The 23,175-nt window shown below is 40.6% G+C and overlaps 2 protein-coding genes across 2 annotated transcripts; one reads left to right on the top strand and one right to left on the bottom strand.

The window, feature by feature from the left end:
* Positions 1 to 18,964: 18,964 nt before the first annotated feature.
* On the bottom strand, positions 18,965 to 19,657 carry LOC121991585 (SKP1-like protein 1B). Its single transcript, XM_042545571.1, has 2 exons — positions 19,277 to 19,657; positions 18,965 to 19,138 (listed from the first exon to the last, which is right to left on the bottom strand). The coding sequence occupies exons 1-2, from the start codon at positions 19,655 to 19,657 to the stop codon at positions 18,965 to 18,967; spliced, it is 555 nt and encodes a 184-aa protein (XP_042401505.1).
* A 458-nt stretch (positions 19,658 to 20,115) lies between these two features.
* Positions 20,116 to 20,767, top strand: LOC121991583 (SKP1-like protein 1A). The gene is made up of 2 exons (XM_042545570.1): positions 20,116 to 20,468; positions 20,588 to 20,767. Exons 1-2 carry the CDS (start codon positions 20,130 to 20,132, stop codon positions 20,765 to 20,767), a joined length of 519 nt encoding a protein of 172 aa, XP_042401504.1. The 5' UTR covers positions 20,116 to 20,129.
* Positions 20,768 to 23,175: the final 2,408 nt, after the last annotated feature.

Here is a 23,175-nt window from a genome sequence, read left to right as displayed (position 1 = left end):
TGATTAAAAATTTAGATCAGGTGAGATGACTAAGTAATTAAAATTAATTCAAAATTTAACTCGTAATTAAAATTAATCAAACTTAATTATTTTTAAAATTAATCAAACTTAATTATTTTCAAAATTAATCAAACTTAATTATTTCCAAAATTAATCAAACTTAATTATTTCCAAAATTAATCAAACTTAATCACTTCGATTTCTTTTCATCAAATAGAGTCCAATTCAAACAATTTATGTGTAGGAACATAAAGAATTGGATCAATGGATGTTAGATAGTGGATGCTCCAGACACATAACTGGAGATAAATTAAAGTTCACAAAGCTCAAACTAAAGAATTTAGGGTCTGTTGCATTCGGCAACGACGACAAACTTAAGGTAATCGGAAGAGCTAACATCGAACTTAGTTCCGATTTTATTATTCGAAAAGTTCTATTAGTTGAAAACTTCAATTTTAATCTTCTAAGTATAAGCCAATTGTGGGATAGTGGATACTTAGTTACCTTTGACAAATCTAGTTGTTTAGTTAAAAATATTGAAAACCCTGAAATCACACTTAAGGGGCTTAGGAAAAATAATACGTACTCAATTGATCTACCCACTTCCTCAATAAAGTGTTTTCTAACATAAGAAGAGGAAACTAAGTTGTGACACAGAAGATTGAGTCATACTCACACTAGACTCATTTCAAAAATAAGTCAACATGGTCTAATTAAAGGTTTGCCCAAATTGAAATTTATTGAAAACTCAATCTGTAATGCTTGTCAACAAGGAAAACAAACCAAGTCAACCCACAAATCAACTAATCTAGAAAGAACTAACTCTTTACTTGAGCTCCTTCACCTTGACCTATTTGATTCGCATGGAGCCAAGGCACTAAGCAAGAACCAGTATTTCTTAGTTATAATTGATGACCACTCTAGGTTCACCTGGGTAAAATTTCTAAAAATAAAAGATGAAACTTTTGAAGAATTTAGTAATTTTTGCAAGTTAACAGAAAATGAAAAAGATACTAAAATTAAAAGAATAAGAAGTGATCATGGGGGGAATTTGAAAATCATAGGTTTACCCAATTCTGTAAAATCAATGGATACCAACATGAATTTTCATGTCCTAGAACCCCCCAACAAAACGGTCTAGTGGAACGTAAAAATAGAACCCTACAAGAAGCCGCTAGAACCATGCTAAATGAATATAACTTAAATTATCAATTTTGGGCCGAAGCCATAAATACAACAAATTATATTCAAAATAGAATTCTAATTAACAAACTTCACAATAAAACACCTTATGAAATGTATTATAATAAAATTCCCAACCTAAACTATTTAAAAGTTTTTGGATGTAAAGTTCATATTTTAAATACTAAAGATTACTTAGGAAAATTTACACCCAAATCAAACCAAGGAATCTTTTTAGGGTACTCCACAACCAGTAGGGCCTATAGAGTATATAACCAAAATACCCTAAAAGTTGAAGAAACAACTAATATAATATTTGATAAAGAAAATAATCTATCTAACTTAAATGGAAATATTGACATTAATCCAAGAATTATTGAAGACGATGAAATTCAACTTAACACTAATAAACCAGAGGAGCCAATTTTTTACCCAAACATAAGACCAACTAGAGTAAGTACTTCTCACCCACCTGACCAAATTTTGGGTGATCCAAACCTAGGAGTCAGAACTAGATCCTCTTATAGAAACCTTAGTCAGATTGTCCTTATTTCTAAAATTGAACCTAAGACTATAGAAGAAGCCCTACCTGACCCAGACTGGATCATTGCTATGCAGGAAGAGTTAGCCCAGTTTAATAGAAACCAAGTCTGGCAACTTGTACCTAAACCCTTAAATAAATCAATAATAGATACCAAATGGGTATTTAGAAACAAGTTGGATGATCAGAGTGAAATAATTAGAAATAAGGCTAGACTAGTAGCCAAAGGATTTAGTCAAGTTGAGGGTTTAGACTATGACGAAACCTATGCACCAGTAGCTAGACTCGAATCTATTAGGATGTTGTTAGCCTATGCTGCACATAAAGGGTTTAGGTTATACCAAATGGATGTAAAATCCGCGTTCCTAAATGGGTTCATTAAGGAAGAGATCTATGTAAACTAACCCCCAGGATTTGAGGACTTAGACTACCTTAATCATGTATTTAAATTGAAAAAGGCCTTATATGGACTTAAACAAGCTCCTAGAGCATGGTATGAACGGTTATGCAATTACTTAACATCCAAAGGCTTTAACCAAGGTCACATAGATCCGATCCTATTTGTAAAAACTATAGAAAAAGACATCTTCATAGCCCAAATCTATGTTGATGATATAATTTTCGGCTCAATTAACTCTAAACTTCTAAAAGAATTCGTTAAATTAATGGAAAATGAATTTGAAATGAGTATGGTTGGGCAACTAAATTTTTTCTTAGGTTTACAAATTAAACAAACGAAAGATGGAATCTATATTTACCAAACTAAATATGCTAAAGAACTAATTAAAAAATTTGGCATGGAAAATTCAAAAATCATAAATACCCCAATGGCCACTAACATCAACATTGACTCTGATCCAGAAGGAAAACCAGTAGACCCAAAGTACTATAGAAGTATAATAGAAAGCCTACTCTACCTAACTGCAAGTCGACCAGATATAATATTTGAAGTTGGTATGTGCACAAGATATCAATCTTGTGCAAAAGAATCACATCTAACATATGTTAAAAGAATACTTAGGTATATTAAGGGTACCCTCAATATAGGACTTTGGTACCCTAGAACTAGCACCTTTGACCTTTGTGGCTATTCTGACTCAGACTATGCCGGGTGTAAATTAGACAGAAAAAGTACAAGTGGTAGCTGCCAAATCCTAGGTCAGTGCCTAGTAAGTTGGTCAAGCAGAAAGCAACATTGTGTTGCTATGTCCACCACTGAAGCTGAATACATAGCCCTAGGAGAGTGTACCTCTCAACTTTTGTGGATGATGCATACCTTAAAAGACTATCAATTAGAATACAAAAATATAAAAATCTTAATTGATAATATAAGCTCAATTAATCTAACAAAAAATCTAATTCACCACTCTAGGACTAAACACATAGAGGTAAAACACTACTTTGTAAGGGATCACGTAGCTAAAGGTGAAATTGCACTCAACCATGTTGAGTCCAAATCAAACCTAGCTGACATTTTACAAAACCCTTACTTGAACTTGAGTTCAGTACACTAAGAAGACAAATAGAAATGTGTTGGGTAGAATAGATGTTAATTTTCAAAACTCATTGTCTTACTTCAAAACTCTTATTTAATCATCCTATTTTTTTTTCTAGGAAAAATAAAGATTTCAAAATCCCAATTTCTTAAAATTGTCAAAAGTTGGACTTAGTTTAGGCTCTACCCTAGAAATCATGTTCCCCTAGATTTAAGCCAAAGTATCTCACAAATACCTAGGCTTACCTTGCTTGTGTTTGAAAAACATAGAACGGCGTGAGATGCATAGGGTACAGCCTGGACTCAAGAATGCTTATATCTGTGCATCAATATGAGTCTGGGCGTTAAATATCTTATTAACAGTAATCAGTTTAAGTTATCCAGCCTTAGTCAAATCTAACTGGACCAAATGACTTAACTTGACTAACCAAGTGAAAGCTATTGCCCTCTAGGCAATAAGCAAGTAGCTAAAGGTTAGACAGTTGGTGAAAGAAATGGAGATTGTAAGATTGAGCATGCTTTAGGGCTCTGATACCTTATCAAAACAATTTGGATAACTTAACATCTATTTAACCTGACTCATGCTTGGACTTAAGGACCAACTAAATTTAAATAAATAACCTAAATTAAATAGTTACTCCCTCTTCGTCCTAAAATTTAACAAGTTCTTACTCCTATTTTTTCAAAATTAAGTTTTTTTTTAAAATTAAGCTAAGTACCTTTTTTAACTGAAGCTACATTTTCAAAATTCAATGTTTGCAAAAGGCTTAGCTAAGTAATTCATATAACAACTTTCTAACTTTCTCAAACTTAGCCAACCTTGAAATCTAACTTTATAACTTTTTGCTAAAATATTTTTCTAAGTTACCTCTCAGATTCATTCGTTACTTAGCTAAAAGTATTAAAAGCATATCCTTGTAAAATTTAACTCATTGCTTTCAAAATATTTCTGCTAAGTAAAAAGAGATTTCAAATTTTTTTGGCTCCAAAAAAAAAAATCTTTAAAATCTAGCTAAGTTTTTCTTCTAACAGATTTTCAAAATTTAGCTAAGTATCTTTCAAAAAATAACTAAGTTTCAAAAGAAGTCAACCATATATTAGCCTTTTAAACTTAGGTGAAAAATATTCCTTTTAAGTCCTCTTTCTGTTGGATCGAGACGCGCTAGAGGGGGGGTGAATAGCGCTCGCGGCTATTTGTTCGATTATCGGAATCGTAAAACTATCAAAGTAAATTTACGCAGCGGAAGTAACGAACGCAATCACAGAAGAACACAAGTAGTTTTACTTCGTTCGGAGCCTAGGTCGACTCCTACTCGAAGGCCCGCGATCCTTGATCGCTTTCGGTGGGCAACACTTATAAGTACGAAAAAGGAGTACAAGATTTACAATTAGTACAGTAATTAAAAACAAGTATACCGACGACAGAATCGTAATCTAGAAGCTCCTGGTCGTCGTGGACTTGTAACAACACTTCAGGGTCGTTGAATGAGCAGCACGCAGCACAAGGATTGCTTGGAAGTTGTGTCCTGAAGCTGCTGGTCGAGACCCCTTATAAAGGGGGTTCAAGGCGCCTTACACTGTTCACCAAGGCGCCTTGAACGAGCCGTCACCAGCGTGGATCAGCACGGACCTGGTCGAACTCTATCTGGTTTAAGGCGCCTTCACCTATCCAAGGCGCCTTCAACCTCCGGTTCAAGGCGCCTTGAACTCCATTCAGCGCATCCAGCTCAGCCTTTGCACCCTAGGCGCCTCCAAGCTCCATGGAGGCGCCTCGGACTGCTCATCCGAGTTGTAACTTGCTCCTTTGTTCTGCAAAATGTGTTAGTCCCAAACACATACCTCTAAAACAAAGTTAGCACGAAACATAATGAATAAAAGATTTGTGACATTGAGCGTCGGGTGCGACTTGGGTTTCCAACGGAAGCCCTAGGTCGACGACGCCCTCGTTCCTCTACGGGGCAGCGTCCTCACCTACTCCACTCGGGAGATTTACTTGCAGTGCGATCCTCCGGATCGACTGGACTTTTGCTCCTCGATGCTTCCGGACTTCTGCTGAACATCCGCTTCACGGCCAGTTCAGACTTCCAGTTCGCGACACTGGGACTTTCCACCTAGGGTTACCACCCCTAGGACTTTTGCTGAAGCCATCGACCTGCCAAGACTTTCCCTAGGGTTACCACCCCTATGACCTAGGGTTACCACCCCCTAGGGTTTTACCTTGCCTAACCGCAGTTAGGACTTTCCTGAAACACTCAGCAAAAGCTGTCAGATAACAAAGCACCTTAACTTTGAATCCTTTGCCATTATCAAAACTTAGGTTCGATCGTCGGATGCTTCCCGCACCAACAATCTCCCCCTTTTTGATTATGGCAACACGTAATTCAAAGTTAAGAAAAACAACATATGTAATAACTGCATAAAGTTAACCAAGCTTAAGTAAATAAACTTCAAATGCAATAACAGTTAAGCTGGAAACTTTTAACTTTGTAATATAAGACTCCCCCTTAATAAAAGCCCTCCTTTTATTAAATACTTGGATTTAACTTTACTTTACCTACTCTCTACCTTGAATTTTCCTTTAACTTTAATTTACCTACTCTCCCCCTTTGCCATATATCAAAAATAAACCAGTTTGAGAGTAGATTTGTATTTTCTGAAGGAAAATTTTCAAAAGAGGGAAAAAGAACAATTTTCTTCTTAGCAAAAATGACTTAGCTTTTTGAGTTTTGGAATTTGCCAAATTTGAAAATACTTAGCTATATATTCAGCTTCAAAATGATTTGTATTGAGAAAATATTTTGCCAAATAGCTAAGTTTAGAGTACAATCTAACTAAGTCTAGTTCAAAATAGTCTTAAAATTAATTAGGTTTGAAAATATGAGCATTTGAATTTTCAATAAAAGGATTTGCTTAGAAGTTATAAAATATGAGGTCAATTGGATGAAAATATGAGGTCACTTGAAAAAAATAACTTTAACACGTTATAAAAAGTTTACTAGATTTGAAACTATTTGAATACTCAATTACATGGACAAGTTTTTTGAAAAAACTGTAATTAAGTTTTGAATACTCATTTTGAAGAAACTTTGATATTAAAAAATGTTTAGTTTTAGGACAGAGGGAGTAGCAGTAGTTTGTTTTCTAGTCCAAGCATGAGTCAAATTAAATTATTGAGTTTAATTTGATTAAGTATCAGAGCCTTTAAAATAATCAGGTAAAGTAATTTGATTAGAACCTTAAAGTACAATCATGCTTAAACAACAAATTGAAACACACTTTTCCCAATTGTCTAACCTTTAGCTACTTGCTGATTGCCTAGAGGGCAGTAGCTTTCACATGGTTAGTCAAATTAAGTCCATTTGGTCCAGTTAGAGTTGGCTAGAGCTGGAAGACTTGACTTGATTAATATTTATGATGTATTTAACGCCCAGACTCATATCGATGCACAAATATAAGCATTCCTGAGTCCAGGTTGTACCCTATGCATCTCACGCATTTCTAAGTTATTAAAACACAAGCAAGGTAGACCTAGGTGTTTGTGAGATGCTCTGGCTTTAATCTAGGGGAACATGATTTCTAGGGAAAACTTAGGCTAGATCCAAATGTTGAAAAATTCTAAGAAATTGGAATTTTGAAATAGGTCTTTTCCTAGAACTTTTAAAAGCAAATGATAACCAAACATTGTCTATTCTACCCAACACATTCCTATTTGTCTTATGAGTGAGCTGAACTCAAGTTCAGGTAAGGGTTTTGTGAAGATGCCAGCTAGATTTGATTTTGACTCAACATAGTTGAGTATAATATCACCCTTAGCTACATGATCCCTTACAAAATGGTGCTTTACTTCTATGTGTTTAGTCCTTGAGTGATGAATTGGGTTTTTTGTTAAATTTATGGAACTTATATTATCAATTGAGATTTTTGTGTTATGATAGTTCAGTTGATAGTCTTTAAGAGTGTGCATCATCCAAAGCAATTGTGATGTGCATTCACCTAAGGCTATATATTCAGCTTCAGTGGTAGATAGAGCAACACAATGTTGCTTTCTACTTGACCAACTTACTAGGCATTGTCCTAGAAATTGACAGCTACCACTTGTGCTTTTTCTATCTAACTTGCATCCGGCGTAATCCGAGTCAGAATAGCCAAGAAGGTCAAATGTGCAAGTTCTAGGGTACCAGAGTCCTATATTTAGAGTACCTTTAATGTACCTAAGTATTCTTTTAACATAGGTTAAATGTGACTCTTTTGCACAAGATTGGTATCTTGCGCACATTCCAACCGCAAATAATATGTCGGGTCGGCTTGCAGTTAGGTAAAGCAAGCTTCCTATGGCACTCCTATAGTACTTTGGATCTACTGGTTTTCCTTCAGGGTCAGAGTCTATGTTAATGTTGGTTGCCATTGGAGTATTTATTATTTTTGAATTTTCCATGCTGAATTTTTTAATTAATTCCTTTGCATATTTAGTTTGATAAATGTATATTCCATCTTTAGTTTGTTTTATTTGTAGGCCTAAGAAAAAATTAAGTTCACCAACCATACTCATTTCAAATTCATTTTCCATTAATCTAATAAATTCTTTTAAAAATTTAGAGTTAGTTGAACCAAATATTATATCATCAACATAGATTTGAGCTATGAAGATGTCTTTTTCTACAGTTTTTACAAATAGAGTTGGATCTATTTGACCTTGGTTGAAGCCTTTGGATATTAAGTGATTTGATAATCGTTCATACCATGCCCTAGGGGCTTGTTTAAGTCCGTACAAGGCCTTTTTTAACTTAAATACATGATTAGGATATCCTAAGTCCTCAAATCCTGGGGGTTGGCTTACATAAACTTCCTCCTTGATAAATCCATTTAAAAATGCTGACTTGACATCCATTTGGTATAGTTTAAATCCTTTGTTTGCTGCATAGGCTAACAACATTCTAATGGATTCAAGTCTGGCTACTGGGGCATAGGTTTCATCATAGTCCAAACCTTCAACTTGGCTAAATCCTTTAGCAACAAGCCTAGCCTTATTTCTAATTATTTCGCCTTGATCATCTAGCTTGTTTCTAAATACCCATTTTGTATCGATTATTGATTTATTTGAGGGTTTAGATACAAGTTCCCAGACTTGATTTCTCTCGAATTGGGCTAACTCTTCCTGCATAGCTATGATCCAGTCCGGGTCAGGTAGTGCTTCTTCTATTATTTTTGGTTCGATTTTAGAAATTAGGGCAATCTGACTGTGGATTCTATAGGAGGATCTAGTTCTGACTCCTAGATTTGGATCACCCAAAATTTGATCAGATGGGTGAGAGGTGCTGGCCCTAGTTGGTCTTATAAGTGGGTCAGGGGTTGGTTCCTCTGGTTTATTAAGATTTGGTTGAATTTCATCATCTTCTATATTTCTTGGATCAATATCAACATTCTCATTTATGTTTGGTAGATTATTTTCTTCATCAAATATTATATTAGTTGTTTCTTCAACTTTTAGGGTGTTTTGATTGTAGACTCTATAGGCTCGACTTTTGAGGAGTATCCTAAAAATATTCCTTTGTTAGATTTGGGTGTGAATTTTCTTAAATAATCTTTAGTATTTAAAATGTGAACTTTACATCCAAATACTTTTAAATAATTTAAGTTAGGAATTTTATGATAATATAGTTCATAAGGGGTTTTCTTGTGAAATTTGTTGATCAAAATTCGGTTTTGAATATGATTTGCAGTATTTATTGCTTCTGCCCAAAATTGGTGATTTAAATTATATTCATTTAACATGGTTCTAGCGGCTTCTTGTAGAGTTCTATTTTTACGTTCCACCAGACCATTTTGTTGGGGGGTTCTAGGACATGAAAATTCATGTTGATATCCATTTATTTTACAAAATTGTGTAAACCTATGATTTTCAAATTCTCCTCCGTGATCACTTCTTATTCTTTTAATTTTGGTATCTTTTTCATTTTCTATTAATTTACAAAAGTTATTAAATATTTCATAGGTTTCATCTTTAGTTTTTAGGAATTTTACCCATGAAAATCTAGAGTAGTCGTCAATTATTACTAAGCAATACTGGTTCTTGCTTAGTGACTTAGCTCCATGTGAATCAAATAAGTCAAGGTGAAGGAGCTCAAGCAAGGAACTGGTTCTTTCAAGATTTGTTGATTTGTGTGTTGACTTAGTTTGTTTTCCCTGTTGACAAGCATTACAGATAGAATTTTCAATGAATTTCAGATTTGGTAAACCTTTAACTAGACCATTATGACTCATTTTTGAAATGAGTCTAGTGTGAGTGTGACACAGTCTTCTGTGCCACAAAGCAGTTTCCTCTTCTTGTGTTAGAAAACACTTTGTTGAGGATGTCGGTAGATTGATTGAATACATATTATTTATCCTAAGTCCCTTAGTAAGATTTCAGGATTTTCAACGTTTTTAACTAAACACCTGGTTTTGTCAAAAGTTACTAAGTATCCGCTATCACACAATTGACTTATACTTAGTAAATTAAACTTGAAATTTTCAACTAAAAGGACTTTTCGAATAATAAAATCGGAGTTGAGTTCGATATTACCTCTTCCGATTACCTTAAGTTGACCTTCGTTACCGAATGCAACTGATCCTAAGTTCTTGTACGTGAGTTTAGTAAACTTTAATTTATCTCCAGTCATGTGTCTGGAGCAGCCACTATCCAACATCCATTGATCCAATTCCTACATAGGAAGTGGTTGAATTGTTTTAATGGATTTCACGATAGTTAAATTGAAGTAAACTTGTTAGAGATAAATTTTGAAATTGAGTTTTTAAAGATAATTTTGAAATTGAGTTTTTAAAGATAGTTTTGAAATTGAGTTTTAAAATAATTTTGAAAATTGAGTTTTAAAATTGATTTTGAAATTGAGTTTTAAAATTGATTTTTAAAATTGATTTTGAAAATTGAGTTTTAAAATTGATTTTTAAAATTGATTTTGAAAATTGAGTTTTAAAATTGATTTTGAAATTGAGTTTTAAAATTGATTTTGAAATTGAGTTTTAAAATTGATTTTGAAATTGAGTTTTAAAATTGATTTTGAAAATTGAGTTTTAAAATTGATTTTGAAATTGAGTTTTAAAATTGATTTTGAAAATGATTTTCAAATGAATGTTATTACTTAGTCATCTCACCCGATCTAAATTTTCAATCAGGGAAACCTATGATTGATGTGAGATGATTTATAATTCAATTTTAAGGTTTGGGTTAACTTTGTGTTAGATTCAGGTTTAGCTTTGGGTTCAACAAGTAAGCATTCTTTGGATAAACTTCTGGGCTATGGTGAGTCACAAGGAACTCATTAAAGTAACCATGCCTTCGAGGTTTTCCAAATAGTCCTACCCATTAAGCTTAGTACTAAACCTTGGTCTAACTAGTTAGGATCCATTTAAGGGTAGCTTCGGTCAGTTCCACTTGGCCAAATGCACCAGGTCGAAGCCATATCTTCCTAGACATGCGATGCCCAAGCTTCCCTAACGTACTATCATCCAAAAACTTCACCAGTACTGTGGTTCAAGTTAACCTTAGTCCGTTTTAATCTAACCTTAATTACCCTGCCGGGTAATCTACTCTTGTTTTACCCATTTCGGGTAGATTAGGTTCAGTTACCCTCCCGGGTAGTTAGTTGGGGGTGCCAGCGAGTCTGGATCCCTTATCTTCATTTTGAGTTTTAATTTCTTAATTTGAATTTTGAATTTAATTTTTATTTTGAATTTTGAATTTTGAATTTAATTTTAATTTTGAATTTTGAATTTTGAATTTAATTTTAATTTTGAATTTTGAATTTAATTTGATTTACTTTCGAATTTTAATTTTAAAATTTTTTTTTACTTTCGAATTTTAATTTTAAATTTTTAGGATTGTTTTTCTCTTTGCTCCCCCTGGATCATGGCCTCGATATGGTCTATCGAGGTAGTATATTTGATCCTTTGGAACCCAGTATTGGCCAAGTCCAACTTGATTAACCAAGTTAGACTTGGAGACCCATGCTTGGACTGATTTAATACTTTGTTTGTTTATTAGTGATAAATAAGATCTATATTTACTTTTGTATCCCAACCCAGTTCTGTTGTAGACGGCTCTTTGTGTCCCAAGAATCAAGTCCAAATTCTTGGAGCCCAAAGTAAACCGTTCTAAGGTATTTTCTAAATCTTTAACCTTATTTGTTAAACTTGAATTTTCTTCCTCAAGTTTTTGAACTTGAGTTGGAAATTCAGTCTGACTCTGGTCAGGTAAGGGTTTGGTGTCAGCCACTTCTTTAAGGACACTTACTTCCTTTAGAAGTGACTTAACTTTCAGGTTTGACTTAGCTAATTTGCGCAATAAATAGCTAACTAAAATGTTCAACCGGGAGATACTTACAGCGGGGTCTGGTCCTTCGGATACGGATCCGTGGCTTTGCTCGGACTCTGCCTCAGACTCGCTCTCGCATCCGGATTCGACGACTTGGTCCCGGGCCATTAATGCGAGTAGACTCGTTTGTTCGAGCTCGTCGTCGTCGTCCTCTGATGAAGATTCGTCCCATGTTGCCTTAAGGACCTTTTTCCTTCTTTGCTTTTTGATCTCCTTCAGGTTAGGGCAGTTGGTTTTGATGTGCCCTTTTTGGTTACACCCGTAGCATGTAACTTCAAACTTCATCTTTGTATTTTGTGGGCCTTCCTTTGATTTCACTGCCTTCTTTAGATCTCTTTTATCGAATCCTTTCGTCTTGTAGAGCTTCTTCACGAGGTTCACCAGCTCGGTTGTAATGTCACCTTCTTCATCGTCAGAGTCTGGTTCAGCTTCCGATGCTGGTTCGGTTCTCCGTCGTGGTCTTGGTTCCCGGGTTCGGCTTATACCTGCAACCAACGCAATACCTTTCTCGGTAGGCTGTGCATTAGTCTGCTCATGAAGTTCAAATTCACTAAAAAGTTCATCTAATTTTAAAGAGGATAAATCCTTGGAAACTTTGTAGGCATCTACCATTGATGCCCACAATGTATTCCTTGGAAACGAGTTTAAGGCATACCTTATTACGTCCCGATTTTCTATTTTCTGGCCAATTCCGTGAAGAGAGTTAAGGATGTCTTGTATTCTCGCGTGAAGAGAACTCGCCGTTTCGCCTTCCTGCATTTTTAGATTATATAATTTATTAAGTAAAAGATCTCTTTTACTTACCTTGGTGTCGTCAGTGCCTTCATGGAGTTCGATTAGCTTTTCCCAGAGCTCCTTTGCAGAGGAGAACGGACCAACTCTGTTGAGTTCTTCCTTGGTAAGACCACACTGGAGGGTGCAGGTAGCTTTGGCGTCGGCTTCAACCTTTTTTATTAAAGAGGCGTCCCACTTCTCGCAGGGTGTAGTTTTGCCGTCGTCATCGATTGGCAGTTTTAGTCCCGTCTTTATGATCATCCATGTTTCGAATTGTATCTTTAGATACGTTTCCATTCTTCCCTTCCAGTAGCCAAAGTCCTCTCCGGAAAATAGCGGGGGACGTACAGTGCTGAAACCCTCTTGTTGGGCCATTTATAATATGTAACAAAAGAAAACAACAAAATATGTTCCAAGACTAAGTCTTGGATTAGTAGTGCTGGAATAAAGAATAATAAAGACGAACTCGAGTGGTGTTGCACCTACTTCGAGCAAAAATCGATTCGAGGGAAACAAAAAATTAGAATATAGCTATAAGGCTAAATTCTAATTCGACTCCGAAAACAAAAAAGAACTGCGAAAAATTTGTTTTGAAAGGTGGTTGCACCAATTCAAAACGACCCCGCTCTGATACCAATTGTTGGATCGAGACGCGCTAGAGGGGGGGTGAATAGCGCTCGCGGCTATTTGTTCGATTATCGGAATCGTAAAACTATCAAAGTAAATTTACGCAGCGGAAGTAACGAATTCAATCACAGAAGAACACAAGTAGTTTTACTTCGTTCGGAGCCTAGGTCGACTCCTACTCGAAGGCCCGCGATCCTTGATCGCTTTCGGTGGGCAACACTTATAAGTACGAAAAAGGAGTACAAGATTTACAATTAGTACAGTAATTAAAAATAAGTATACCGACGACAGAATCGTAATCTAGAAGCTCCTGGTCGTCGTGGACTTGTAACAGCACTTCAGGGTCGTTGAATGAGCAGCACGCAGCACAAGATTGCTTGGAAGTTGTGTCCTGAAGCTGCTGGTCGAGACCCCTTATAAAGGGGGTTCAAGGCGCCTTACACTGTTCACCAAGGCGCCTTGAACGAGCCGAGTCACCCGCGTGGATCAGCACGGACCTGGTCGAACTCTATCTGGTTTAAGGCGCCTTCAGCCTATCCAAGGCGCCTTCAACCTCCGGTTCAAGGCGCCTTGAACTCCATTCAAGGCGCCTCCAGTCTGCTGCGCTGGCCTTTTCCTGGCTCGCACCCGAGGCGCCTCCAAGCTCCATGGAGGCGCCTCGGACACTGTTCATCCGAGTTGTAACTTGCTCCTTTGTTCCTGCAAAATGTGTTAGTCCCAAACACATACCCTGCAAAACAAAGTTAGCACAGAAACATAATGAATAAAAGATTTGACAGCATTCGAACTGTCCGGGTCTGACTTCGGGTTTCCAACCGGAAACCCTAGGTCGACCCGACGCCTACTGTTCCCTCTACGGGGAACGCGTCCTCACCTACTCCACTCAGGAGATTTACCTGTTGCCAGTACGATCCTCCAGATCGACTGGACTTTTGCTCGGCACTCGATGCTTCCGGACTTTCTGCTGAACATCCGCTTCACCGGCCAGTCCAGACTTTCACCTGGTTCGCGACACCAGGACTTTCCACCTAGGGTTACCACCCCCTAGGACTTTTGCCTGAAGCCATCGACCTGCCAAGACTTTCCGCATAGGGTTACCACCCCCTATGACCTAGGGTTACCACCCCCTAGGGTTTTACCTTGCCTAACCGCAGTTAGGACTTTCCTGAAACACTCAGCAAAAGCTGTCAGATAACAAAGCACCTTAACTTTGAATCCTTTGCCATTATCAAAACTTAGGTTCGATCGTCGGATGCTTCCCGCACCAACACTTTCTCCCTTAGCTAACAGTTTTTTCAGTAAAATCTAATTATAAGCTAAGTGTTACACAAGCATTTTTTCCCTTCTTTCAAAGCCTAATCTGTTAAAACTTGTTTTAAACTGGCTTATATTTTATAAATGGCAAAGAGGGAGAGTAGGGAAATTCAAAAGTAAAAGAAAGTCTGACTCAAAAAGAAAGTCATGTATTAAGGGGGAGCTTCACAAAGTTTAAGTGTTAGCTTAAGTTATGCTTGTATTTGACTTTATATACTTAAGCTTGCTCACTTAAACCTTTTAAATATATTTATGCATTTGTTTTACTTAACTTTGAATTTGGTTTGCCATAATCAAAAAGGGGGAGATTGTTGGTGCGGGAAGCATCCGACGATCAAAAAGGGATTGACCGGACACTTGGTGGGGAGTCCTGGCAGGTCAAGGGAGTGACCAGATGCTAGGCATGATGTACCAACAGGTCAAGGTTGACCGGATGTTGGTTAGGGAGGTTTGGGACTTGGTTTTGGGCAAAAACCAAGTGCTGGATCGATCAGTGGATCGATCCAGATTCTTCCCAGCGAACAGAGAGCTTCTGGATCGATCCGTGGATCGATCCAGAGGTCCTGATCGATCAGCCGATCGATCGGGACGATGCTGCTTCGCGCGATAAGCGCTGGATCGATCCGTGGATCGATCCAGGCGCGTTTCCAGAGCACAGAGGCGCTCTGGATCGATCCGTGGATCGATCCAAAGCCTCCCCGATCGATTGGGAACATTCGAATCGATCGGGATCCGACCGTTGGCGTCGTTTAAAGCCGCAGGCGAGCGTGGTCTTCGGCATCTCTTTACGAGCTCTTCTCAGATTCATTCCAGCTCCTCCACAGCTCTCTACAAGCACGTGATCGCCAGTTCTTGAAGGTTCTTGGAGGCTTTCCAAGTCAAGAGGCGGATCCATTGCAAGAGGAAGAAGTTAGGGTTAGGGTTTTTCACTGCATTTCTTGTAAGCTTTTACTTAATCTTTACTACCCTTTCTTCTTCTTGTACTGAGAGTCTTGTAGGGCTTCTCCGCCCTCGGTAGTTACCGAAAAGGAGTGTTTCATAGTGGAGGGTGCGTGCGTGGTGTGGATCCTTGGATTAGTCACCTCCTTTGGAGGTGGATACCAAGTAAAATCCTAGTGTTAGCGTGGTTGTATTTGTTTCTGCATTTTCCGCTGCATATCCTTGAAGAAACAAGCAACGCCAAGCGACGAGCACGCGACGAGCTATTCACCCCCCCTCTAGCTACTTTTGGTCCTAACAATAGGGGGTGGTAACCCTATGCGGAAAGTCTTGGTGGGTCGAGTGCTTCAGGCAAAAGTCCTGGGGGAGGGGGGGGTAACCCTAGGTGGAAAGTCCTAGTGTCGCGGACCAGGTGAAAGATTGGACCAGCCGGGAAGTGGAAGTTCAGTAGAAAGTCCGGAAGCATCGAGCACCGAGCAAAAGTCTAGTCGATCTGGAGGATCGCACTGGCAACAAGTAAATCTCCTGAGTGGAGTAGGTGAGGACGCGTTCCCCGTAGAGGGAACAGTAGGCGTCGGGTCAACCTAGGGTTTCCGGTCGGAAATCTAAAGTCAGACTCGGACAGTCGGAAGACTGTCAAACTTTAATTCATTATTATTATTGTGCACTAACTCTGTGTTGCAAGTACTCTGGACTAATGCATTTTGCAGGTACCAAAAAACACAAGCTAAGCTCGGATGTACATTGTCCGAGGCGCCTCCATGGGGCTTGGAGGTGCCTCGGGTGCGAGCCATCTTCTGCCAGCGCAGCTCAGTGGAGGCGCCTTGCTCCTGACCGGAGGCGCCTTGGACCGGGCTCTGAAGGCGCCTTGGAGAGCACAGAAGGCGCTTTGAAGGGATAAGTCATGACTAGTTTAGGCTTGATCCACGCGGGTGACTCGACCATCCTGGAGGCGCCTTGGATGGCTTTCAAGGCGCCTTGAACACCCTTTATAAGCAGCACTCGACCAGCAACTCATAACAACTGCTCCTAAGCGATTCTCTTACGACAAGCTGCAAACTCAACGACCCCGAAGTACTGTAGCAACATCCCGACGACCCGGAACTCCAAATTCGCTATTTTTAATTGTTGTCGGTATACTTTAACTTCTGATTATTGTACTTAATCTGTAGTATTTTCGAACTTATAGTTGTTGCCCACCGAAAGCGGTCAACGACCGCGAGCCTTCGAGTAGGAGTCGAGATAGGCTCCGAACGAAGTAACCTCTCGTGTCCTTTGTGTGTTTGTGCATTTTTATTTCCGCTGCTTTATAACTCGATAGTTTTACGTATTCGATACAGTGAAAGCCACAAGCGCTATTCACCCCCCTTTTGCGCTTTCGATCCAACACTCCGATCCCACTTCCTTGCCGAGTGGATGATCTGTCCACGTACACCTGCCAGGTGGCTACGGGCTCGGGATCTTGTACCTCTGTGATAAAGTCTGCTAGCGATTGTGCCTTAATGGCCGTCCGGGGTTGATACCGTATGTTGAACTCGCTAAGTTTTGTGGTCCATTTGATTAGCCGACCGGACGCCTCTGGATTGAGAAGGACCCTCCCCAGGGGGTTGTTCGTCATCACAACGATCGGGTGCGCCAGGAAATAAGGGCGGAGCCTTCGTGCGGCGAGCACCAGCGCAAAGGCTAACTTCTCGAGACCAGTGTAACGGGACTCAGCATCCTTTAGTATGTGGCTTAAGAAGTACACAGACTGTTCTTCACCGTCCGGCCTCACAAGAGCCGACCCGACGACATATTCAGTCGAGGACAAGTAAACTCTAAGGGCTTCCCCGGCGACCGACTTGGCTAACATGGGTAAGGAATTGAGGTTTACTTTGAGCTCTTCGAAGGCTTTGTCACACTCTGCGTCCCATTGGAATTTAGTGGCTTGGCACAAAATCTTAAAAAAGGGCAAGCTCCGGTCGGCGGTCTTCGAGATGAATCTGGACAGCGCGGTTATTCGTCCCGTAAGGCGTTGAGCTTCCTTCAGATTTCTGGGAGGCGGCATGTCTTGCAGCGCTTTCACTTTACTGGGATTTGCCTCTATGCCCCGCTCAGTCACGATGTACCCCAGGAAGCGCCCACTTTTTGCTCCGAACAGACACTTCTGGGGATTTAGCTTGACCCCATATGTCCTCAGCGTCCCGAAGGTTTCCTCTATATCTGCACAAAGGTTGACCGCTCGGATTGATTTAATAAGTATGTCATCAACGTATACCTCCAGGTTTCACCCGATCTGCTTCCGGAACACTTTGTTTATGAGCCGCTGGTATGCAACACCTGTGTTCTTCAATCCGAACGACATCACGTTGTAGCAGTAAGTTCCGTCCACAGTTATAAAGCTTACTTTCTCCTGATCATCACGGGCGAGCGACACTTGATGGTATCCCTGATATGCATCCAGCATGCATATCAGCTCGCACCCCGCCGTCGAATCCACCATTTGATTAATCCGGGGCAAAGGGTAAAAATCCTTCGAGCATGCCTTGTTCAGATCTCGGAAGTCGATGCAAACTCTCCACTTATTACCCGGCTTGGAGACCAGCACCACATTTGCGAGCCAGCTCGGGAATTGCACTTCCCATATATGGCCGGCTTCCAGAAGCTTCTCGACTTCCGTTCGGATGATGACATTCTACTCCGCGCTGAAGTCCCTCTTCCTCTGCTTTACGAGTCGAGCGTCCGGTTGGACATGAAGCTTGTGCTGTGCGACGCTCGGCGAGATGCCTGGTAACTCGTGTGTTGACCATTCGAAGACGTCATTGTTACGCTGTAGGCATCTGATCAGCTCCTCCTTCGGGCTGGCTTCCAGGTCGGATGCAACGAAGGTGGTGGCCTCCGGTCGACCATCCCGTATCTGCACTTCTTCTTTTTCTTCATAAACTAAGGTGGGAGGCCTTTCAGTTATAGCATTTACCTCGATCCGGGGGTCTTCCGAGCGGACCTCGACTCGGCTCGGACCATTTCCACATAGCAGCGCCGCGCTGCCAACTGATCGCCTATGATCTCTCCCACTTGGTCCTCGACAGGGAACTTGATCATATGGTAGAATGTTGAGACGACAGCCCGGAATTCACTGAGGGCTGGTCGGCCCAAAATGACGTTGTACACCGCGGGCGCGCCCACTACGATGAAGTTAGTGGTCCGCGCCCTTCTGAGCGGCTCTTCACCGAGCGAAATGGCTAATTTCATCTGGCCGACCGGCTGAACCTCGTTACCAGTGAATCCGAATAGGGGTGTTGTCATAAGCAGCAGCTCAGCCCTGTCGATCTGAAGTTGGTCGAACGTCCTCTTGAAGATGATGTTGACCATGTGATTATTTACTAATGATTATTGTTTTCATGAATTTTTTTTGTTTATTTTAAGTGCTTTTTAACCATGTGATTAGTAAGATTTAGGTAAAACAAAAAATGTTTTAATTGGGGATCTAAACATCTTGGATAATATATATGATCTTGCATTACATAGAGTTTGCGATGGCAACAACAGAAATATATATGATCTTTTTTTTCCTTTCAGTACTGATATTTGCTTAAAATTTTATCAACGCAAACAATTGAACATCATGGAGAATATTTATTTACAAAGGGACAAGATAAAAACAGTAAATAAAATAGAATGTAATTAAGGCGGATAATTAAAAAGTCGCTTCAAATTTGTTCTGTTCCGGAGATCATAGCAATTATTGGAATGCCCAGGCGTTCTTGCTGCGGACGGCTTCTTCTTCTTCAGGAGTGAAATCATTATCGATGTCTAACAACCGGCGGATCTCTTCCGGTTCCTTCCCTTTGATCATGTCGGCGACGGTTTCAGCGATAAAATCGACCAATCCTTTAACGTCCAGGTAGTTTGCAGCCTGTTCGATCGATCCGTGACACAAAACCAAAACAAGCAAACAAACAAAAAGACGTATTTAATTAATTAGATATCTTCAAATAACAGAAGAATAATCATGAAAAGCGGAAAAGAAAAGGCTTTCTTCTTCGGTACGTACAATGAAGAGATCGTAGAGGGAGGATGGGTCGAGCTTGACGAACTCTTTATCCCAAGCACTGAGCGCGGGGTCTGAGACGGGCTTCGATGAGATGCAATAAGAGGAGAAGGAGTTGTCGGAGGAGGAGGCGGCGGAGATGGAGGAGGCGGAGGAGGAGGCAGCGGCGGCGACGGCAGAGGACGAGGGAGAAGAATTGGCGGCGGCGTGCTTCCGGCAGTACTCGAGGATCTGGCGCAACACCTTGGAGTGGACGGGGGCGAGCGGGATGACGCCGTCAAAGTCGCCGAGCATGCCCTCGATGACCTTCGATTGGATGGCCACCTCCTCCTCCACCTCGATCTCTTTTCCGTCGCTGGAAACGAGCTTAATCATCTTCGTCATTGCGGAGGGAAGGATGAACCGTGAGTTCGAAAGAAAGGCGATGCAGAGGGTTTAGGTTGCAGCCTATTTGTAGGCTAGGGCAGAAAACAAAATTAGTTGCGCGGATTAACGAGTTCAATTATTAATAAAATACAATTTCAGTTAATTATTTAGCTATTTTCTTTAATTTTAATAATATTAGTTAACTAAAATAAGAAGAGTATCTATCGTATTCAAAATTTTATTATAAAATATTTTTTATATGATTTTTTACTAAAAATATCTTATGTTCCCTAAATATAATCACTAAAACAATCGAACTCGGATAAATCTGATTAAAACTTAAATCCCAAATCCACCCAACTATGATTTTTTTTTAAAAAAAAACCCGGTCCAATTTCTCATCGATTCTCGCCTATATACATGCGACCCTAATGATCGTCCCCTGTAACCTTTTTCGCCTTTCCTTAATTTCTACATCCTTCCTTCGGCAATGGCGAAGATGATCAAGCTCGTTTCCAGCGACGGTGCAGAGTTCGAGGTGGAGGAGGAGGTGGCCTTCCAATCGAAGATCATCAAGGACATCGTCGCCGACGCCGACGACGTCATCCCCCTCCCATCGGTCAGCTCCAAGGTGCTGATCCAGGTCATCGAGTACTGCCGGAAGCACGCCGCCGTCAATTCTTTCCCATTGTCGCCCTCCTCCTCCACCGCCGCCGCCGCCTCCTCTTCCTCCTCCATCTCATCGAAGCCCGTCTCGGACCCGGCGCTCAGGGCCTGGGACAACGAGTTCGTAAAGCTCAACAATTCCTCCCTCTTCGATATTGTCATTGTACGTACTGAAGAAGAAGCATTTCCTTTTTCCCCTTTTCATGATTATTCTGTTATTTGAAGATATCTAATTAAAGACGGTTTTTTTTTTTGTTTTCTATCACTCATCGATGAAAACAGGCTGCAAACTACCTGGACATCGAAGAACTTGTGGATTTGGTCCTTGAAACCGTCGCCGACAGGATCAAAGGGAAGCAAGCGCAAGAGATTCGCCGGCAGTTTAACATCGAGAATGATTTCACTCCTGAGGAAGAGGAAGCCCTCCGGAGAGAGAATTCCTGGGCATTCCAAAACAATTGATTCTAATTGCAATGATCTCCGGAACTAATTTGAAGCGACTTTTTATTTATCCGTCGTAATTGCAAGAAACGTGTTTTTTTTATTGATAATCTAGTTCGCCTACTGAGTAAACTCAACAAACTCTAAAGGAACCATAGGTTATCTTAACTAGGCTATCTCATGCTGTTTCAATTGCCTACCACAAGACAGCATGAGATATCATTGATATGGATATGTCTTAGAGGTAGAGGAGAAATTAGGAGGAGGGGTATTTGGATCTTTGTATTGGGTAGGGCTTTAAGGGTGGAAGAGAAATTGTTCAGAAGTGGGTTCTGGGCTTCGCATGTTGCCGCCGACAGGGGGCTTTTTGGCTGGTTTGGAGGGTCCGCCGCCGAGGGGAGTGCCTCTCTCCCTCACATACATGCTGCCACCCTCTCCCTCATCGCCGGTGAGCCACCGCTCCTCTCTCTCTCTCTCTCTCTCTCTCTCACCCTCTTCTCTTCACGCAATGCCCCTATACCAAGGACGCACGCCACCGCAAGAGACGTACGTCTCTTTTAGTCACACCGAAGGCCTTGTCGCCTCCGACCGGGTGCAGCCATGGCCGGCTTGTGTCATCGCTCTCCTTCTCGACGCCAACGACGTTGGACTCACGCCGTCAGCATAGCTTCTCCATGTGCATGCACCGCTGTTGCCGTGAGATCCTCTTCTTCTTCCTCCTCACTATCATGCCGCTTGTGGCATAGGTGCAGAAGGGGGCGCAAGTTGCCCGCCTTCCCTTCACTCACATTGTGACCCGCGCCAACACTGTTATCCCCAACGTCGTTGCCCTCACTTTAGTGTCACAGCCCGCCGCACTTCCCCTTTTTTCCTCGCAGCCCTAGCCGTCGAAACTACTGCCGGAGCTACTGTAAGCGCTCCCTTGGCCGGAGCCGACTGATCAACACCCCATCGTCGAATCTAACCTGGCGACATCCCTACCTTCAGAGTAAACACTGGTCCGTGTTCAGCGCAACCCGATATTTGATCCAACAATCTAGCATTCCGCTTGACCTCGCCGATCAAACCCGTCTTCCGCTTCCTAGCCCTCGTATCTATCGCCAACCGCTTGACCTCGTCGATCAAAACCGTCTTCCACTTCCTAACCCTCGTATCTATTGCCATTCGGTTCTACCACCTTGTTATGCTCCGACCTATGTGTTGTTGTGTTCCGGCCTGTGTGCCGCTACCATATCCCGACTTGCGTGCCGATGTTATATTCCGACCTACGTGTCGAGGTCGCATCTGATTTCATGCCATCGCATCCATCTCCACGTCGTCAAATCCAGCTCTCTAGCTTGTTCAGAGTTATCTACTCTTCCGGGTCACGACAACTTGACCAACGTCCCGACCAGCTCATCGATCCACCCGAGGGTGCCCCCTAGGCCAGGGTACGCTCTTCGTTCATATTTTATACGCATTTCATTATTTTATGTCTTAGTCTGTTACTTATATATTTGTTGGATCTGCCTCGAGCATCGGGGTACCAAGGACCAGGGCTACCCGGTCGTTGGCTACAGGTAGCATTGACCAGAGGACTTCTGACGACTTGGTCTGTAACGATCACCCTTCTTACTACTACTACTCTCTAAGGGTGACCGTTACTTAACTACTAACTCTACTTAACCGGTATGATCGAAACCACGAGGAGTCTCTACCGAAAAATTTCGGCAGAGTCTCCCCTGTACCAGTGACAATAATTATCAATACATGCAAAATAAATCATTAGCCACATGTGGCTGGTATATATACTTCACAACTACGCAGTAATAAGACACAACAACTTAAAAAAAACTATTCTAGCAACAGCAAATGAATAAAGCTCCAACAGTGGGAAACAACCAAACTAACAATGCGGAATAGACTCAATTGGCAACATAAGAAAAAGGAAACAACTCTTTAACAATCTCAACTTCTCTAATAATATTAAAGAAGGACTCTAAACAACTTCTTAGCAAGAATCTCATTTAAATCCTTTAGCAAGGTCCCAAGCATCCATAGATCCAAACATCACACACATCCATCACGCATCCTCCTTGTCGCCTTCCTCTTTATACTTTAGCTTTTCCTTTATCTGCAGTAGGAGGAAAATAAATCTATAAGTGAAATGCTTAGTAAGTACTAAACTATCTCACAAAAACTCGAAAGTGCATAAGATACAAAGGATGCTAAAACTGAAATGCTAAAAAGAAAAGCTACACATGCTCATCTAATAGCAAAGCACTAAAATAATCTGCATACTCATGATATACAAGAATAAATCTGCATGCTAGAAATAAAGCTAATCATGCTCAATAAACTCATAAGGAAAGCAAATGAAAACTAATACGGTATGCTTAGAATTAAAAGAACTAAACTTTGCTGGTTCTAAACATAGGTGATACTTGTCT

The sequence above is a fragment of the Zingiber officinale genome, chromosome 6B, assembly GCF_018446385.1.
Source record: "Zingiber officinale cultivar Zhangliang chromosome 6B, Zo_v1.1, whole genome shotgun sequence".
Taxonomy (NCBI): Eukaryota; Viridiplantae; Streptophyta; class Magnoliopsida; order Zingiberales; family Zingiberaceae; genus Zingiber; species Zingiber officinale.
This window is presented reverse-complemented; position numbering and strand designations above follow the sequence as displayed.

Bases quoted from the DNA above. Each gene is read 5' to 3' on its own strand.
- LOC121991585 (XM_042545571.1), bottom strand. From the start codon at position 19,657: ATGACGAAGATGATTAAGCTCGTTTCCAGCGACGGAAAAGAGATCGAG. The intron at 19,139-19,276 runs GTACGTACCGAA...TCGATCGAACAG, and splicing joins CCCTCTACGATCTCTTCATT to GCTGCAAACTACCTGGACGT.
- LOC121991583 (XM_042545570.1), top strand. From the start codon at position 20,130: ATGGCGAAGATGATCAAGCTCGTTTCCAGCGACGGTGCAGAGTTCGAG. The intron at 20,469-20,587 runs GTACGTACTGAA...CGATGAAAACAG, and splicing joins CCCTCTTCGATATTGTCATT to GCTGCAAACTACCTGGACAT.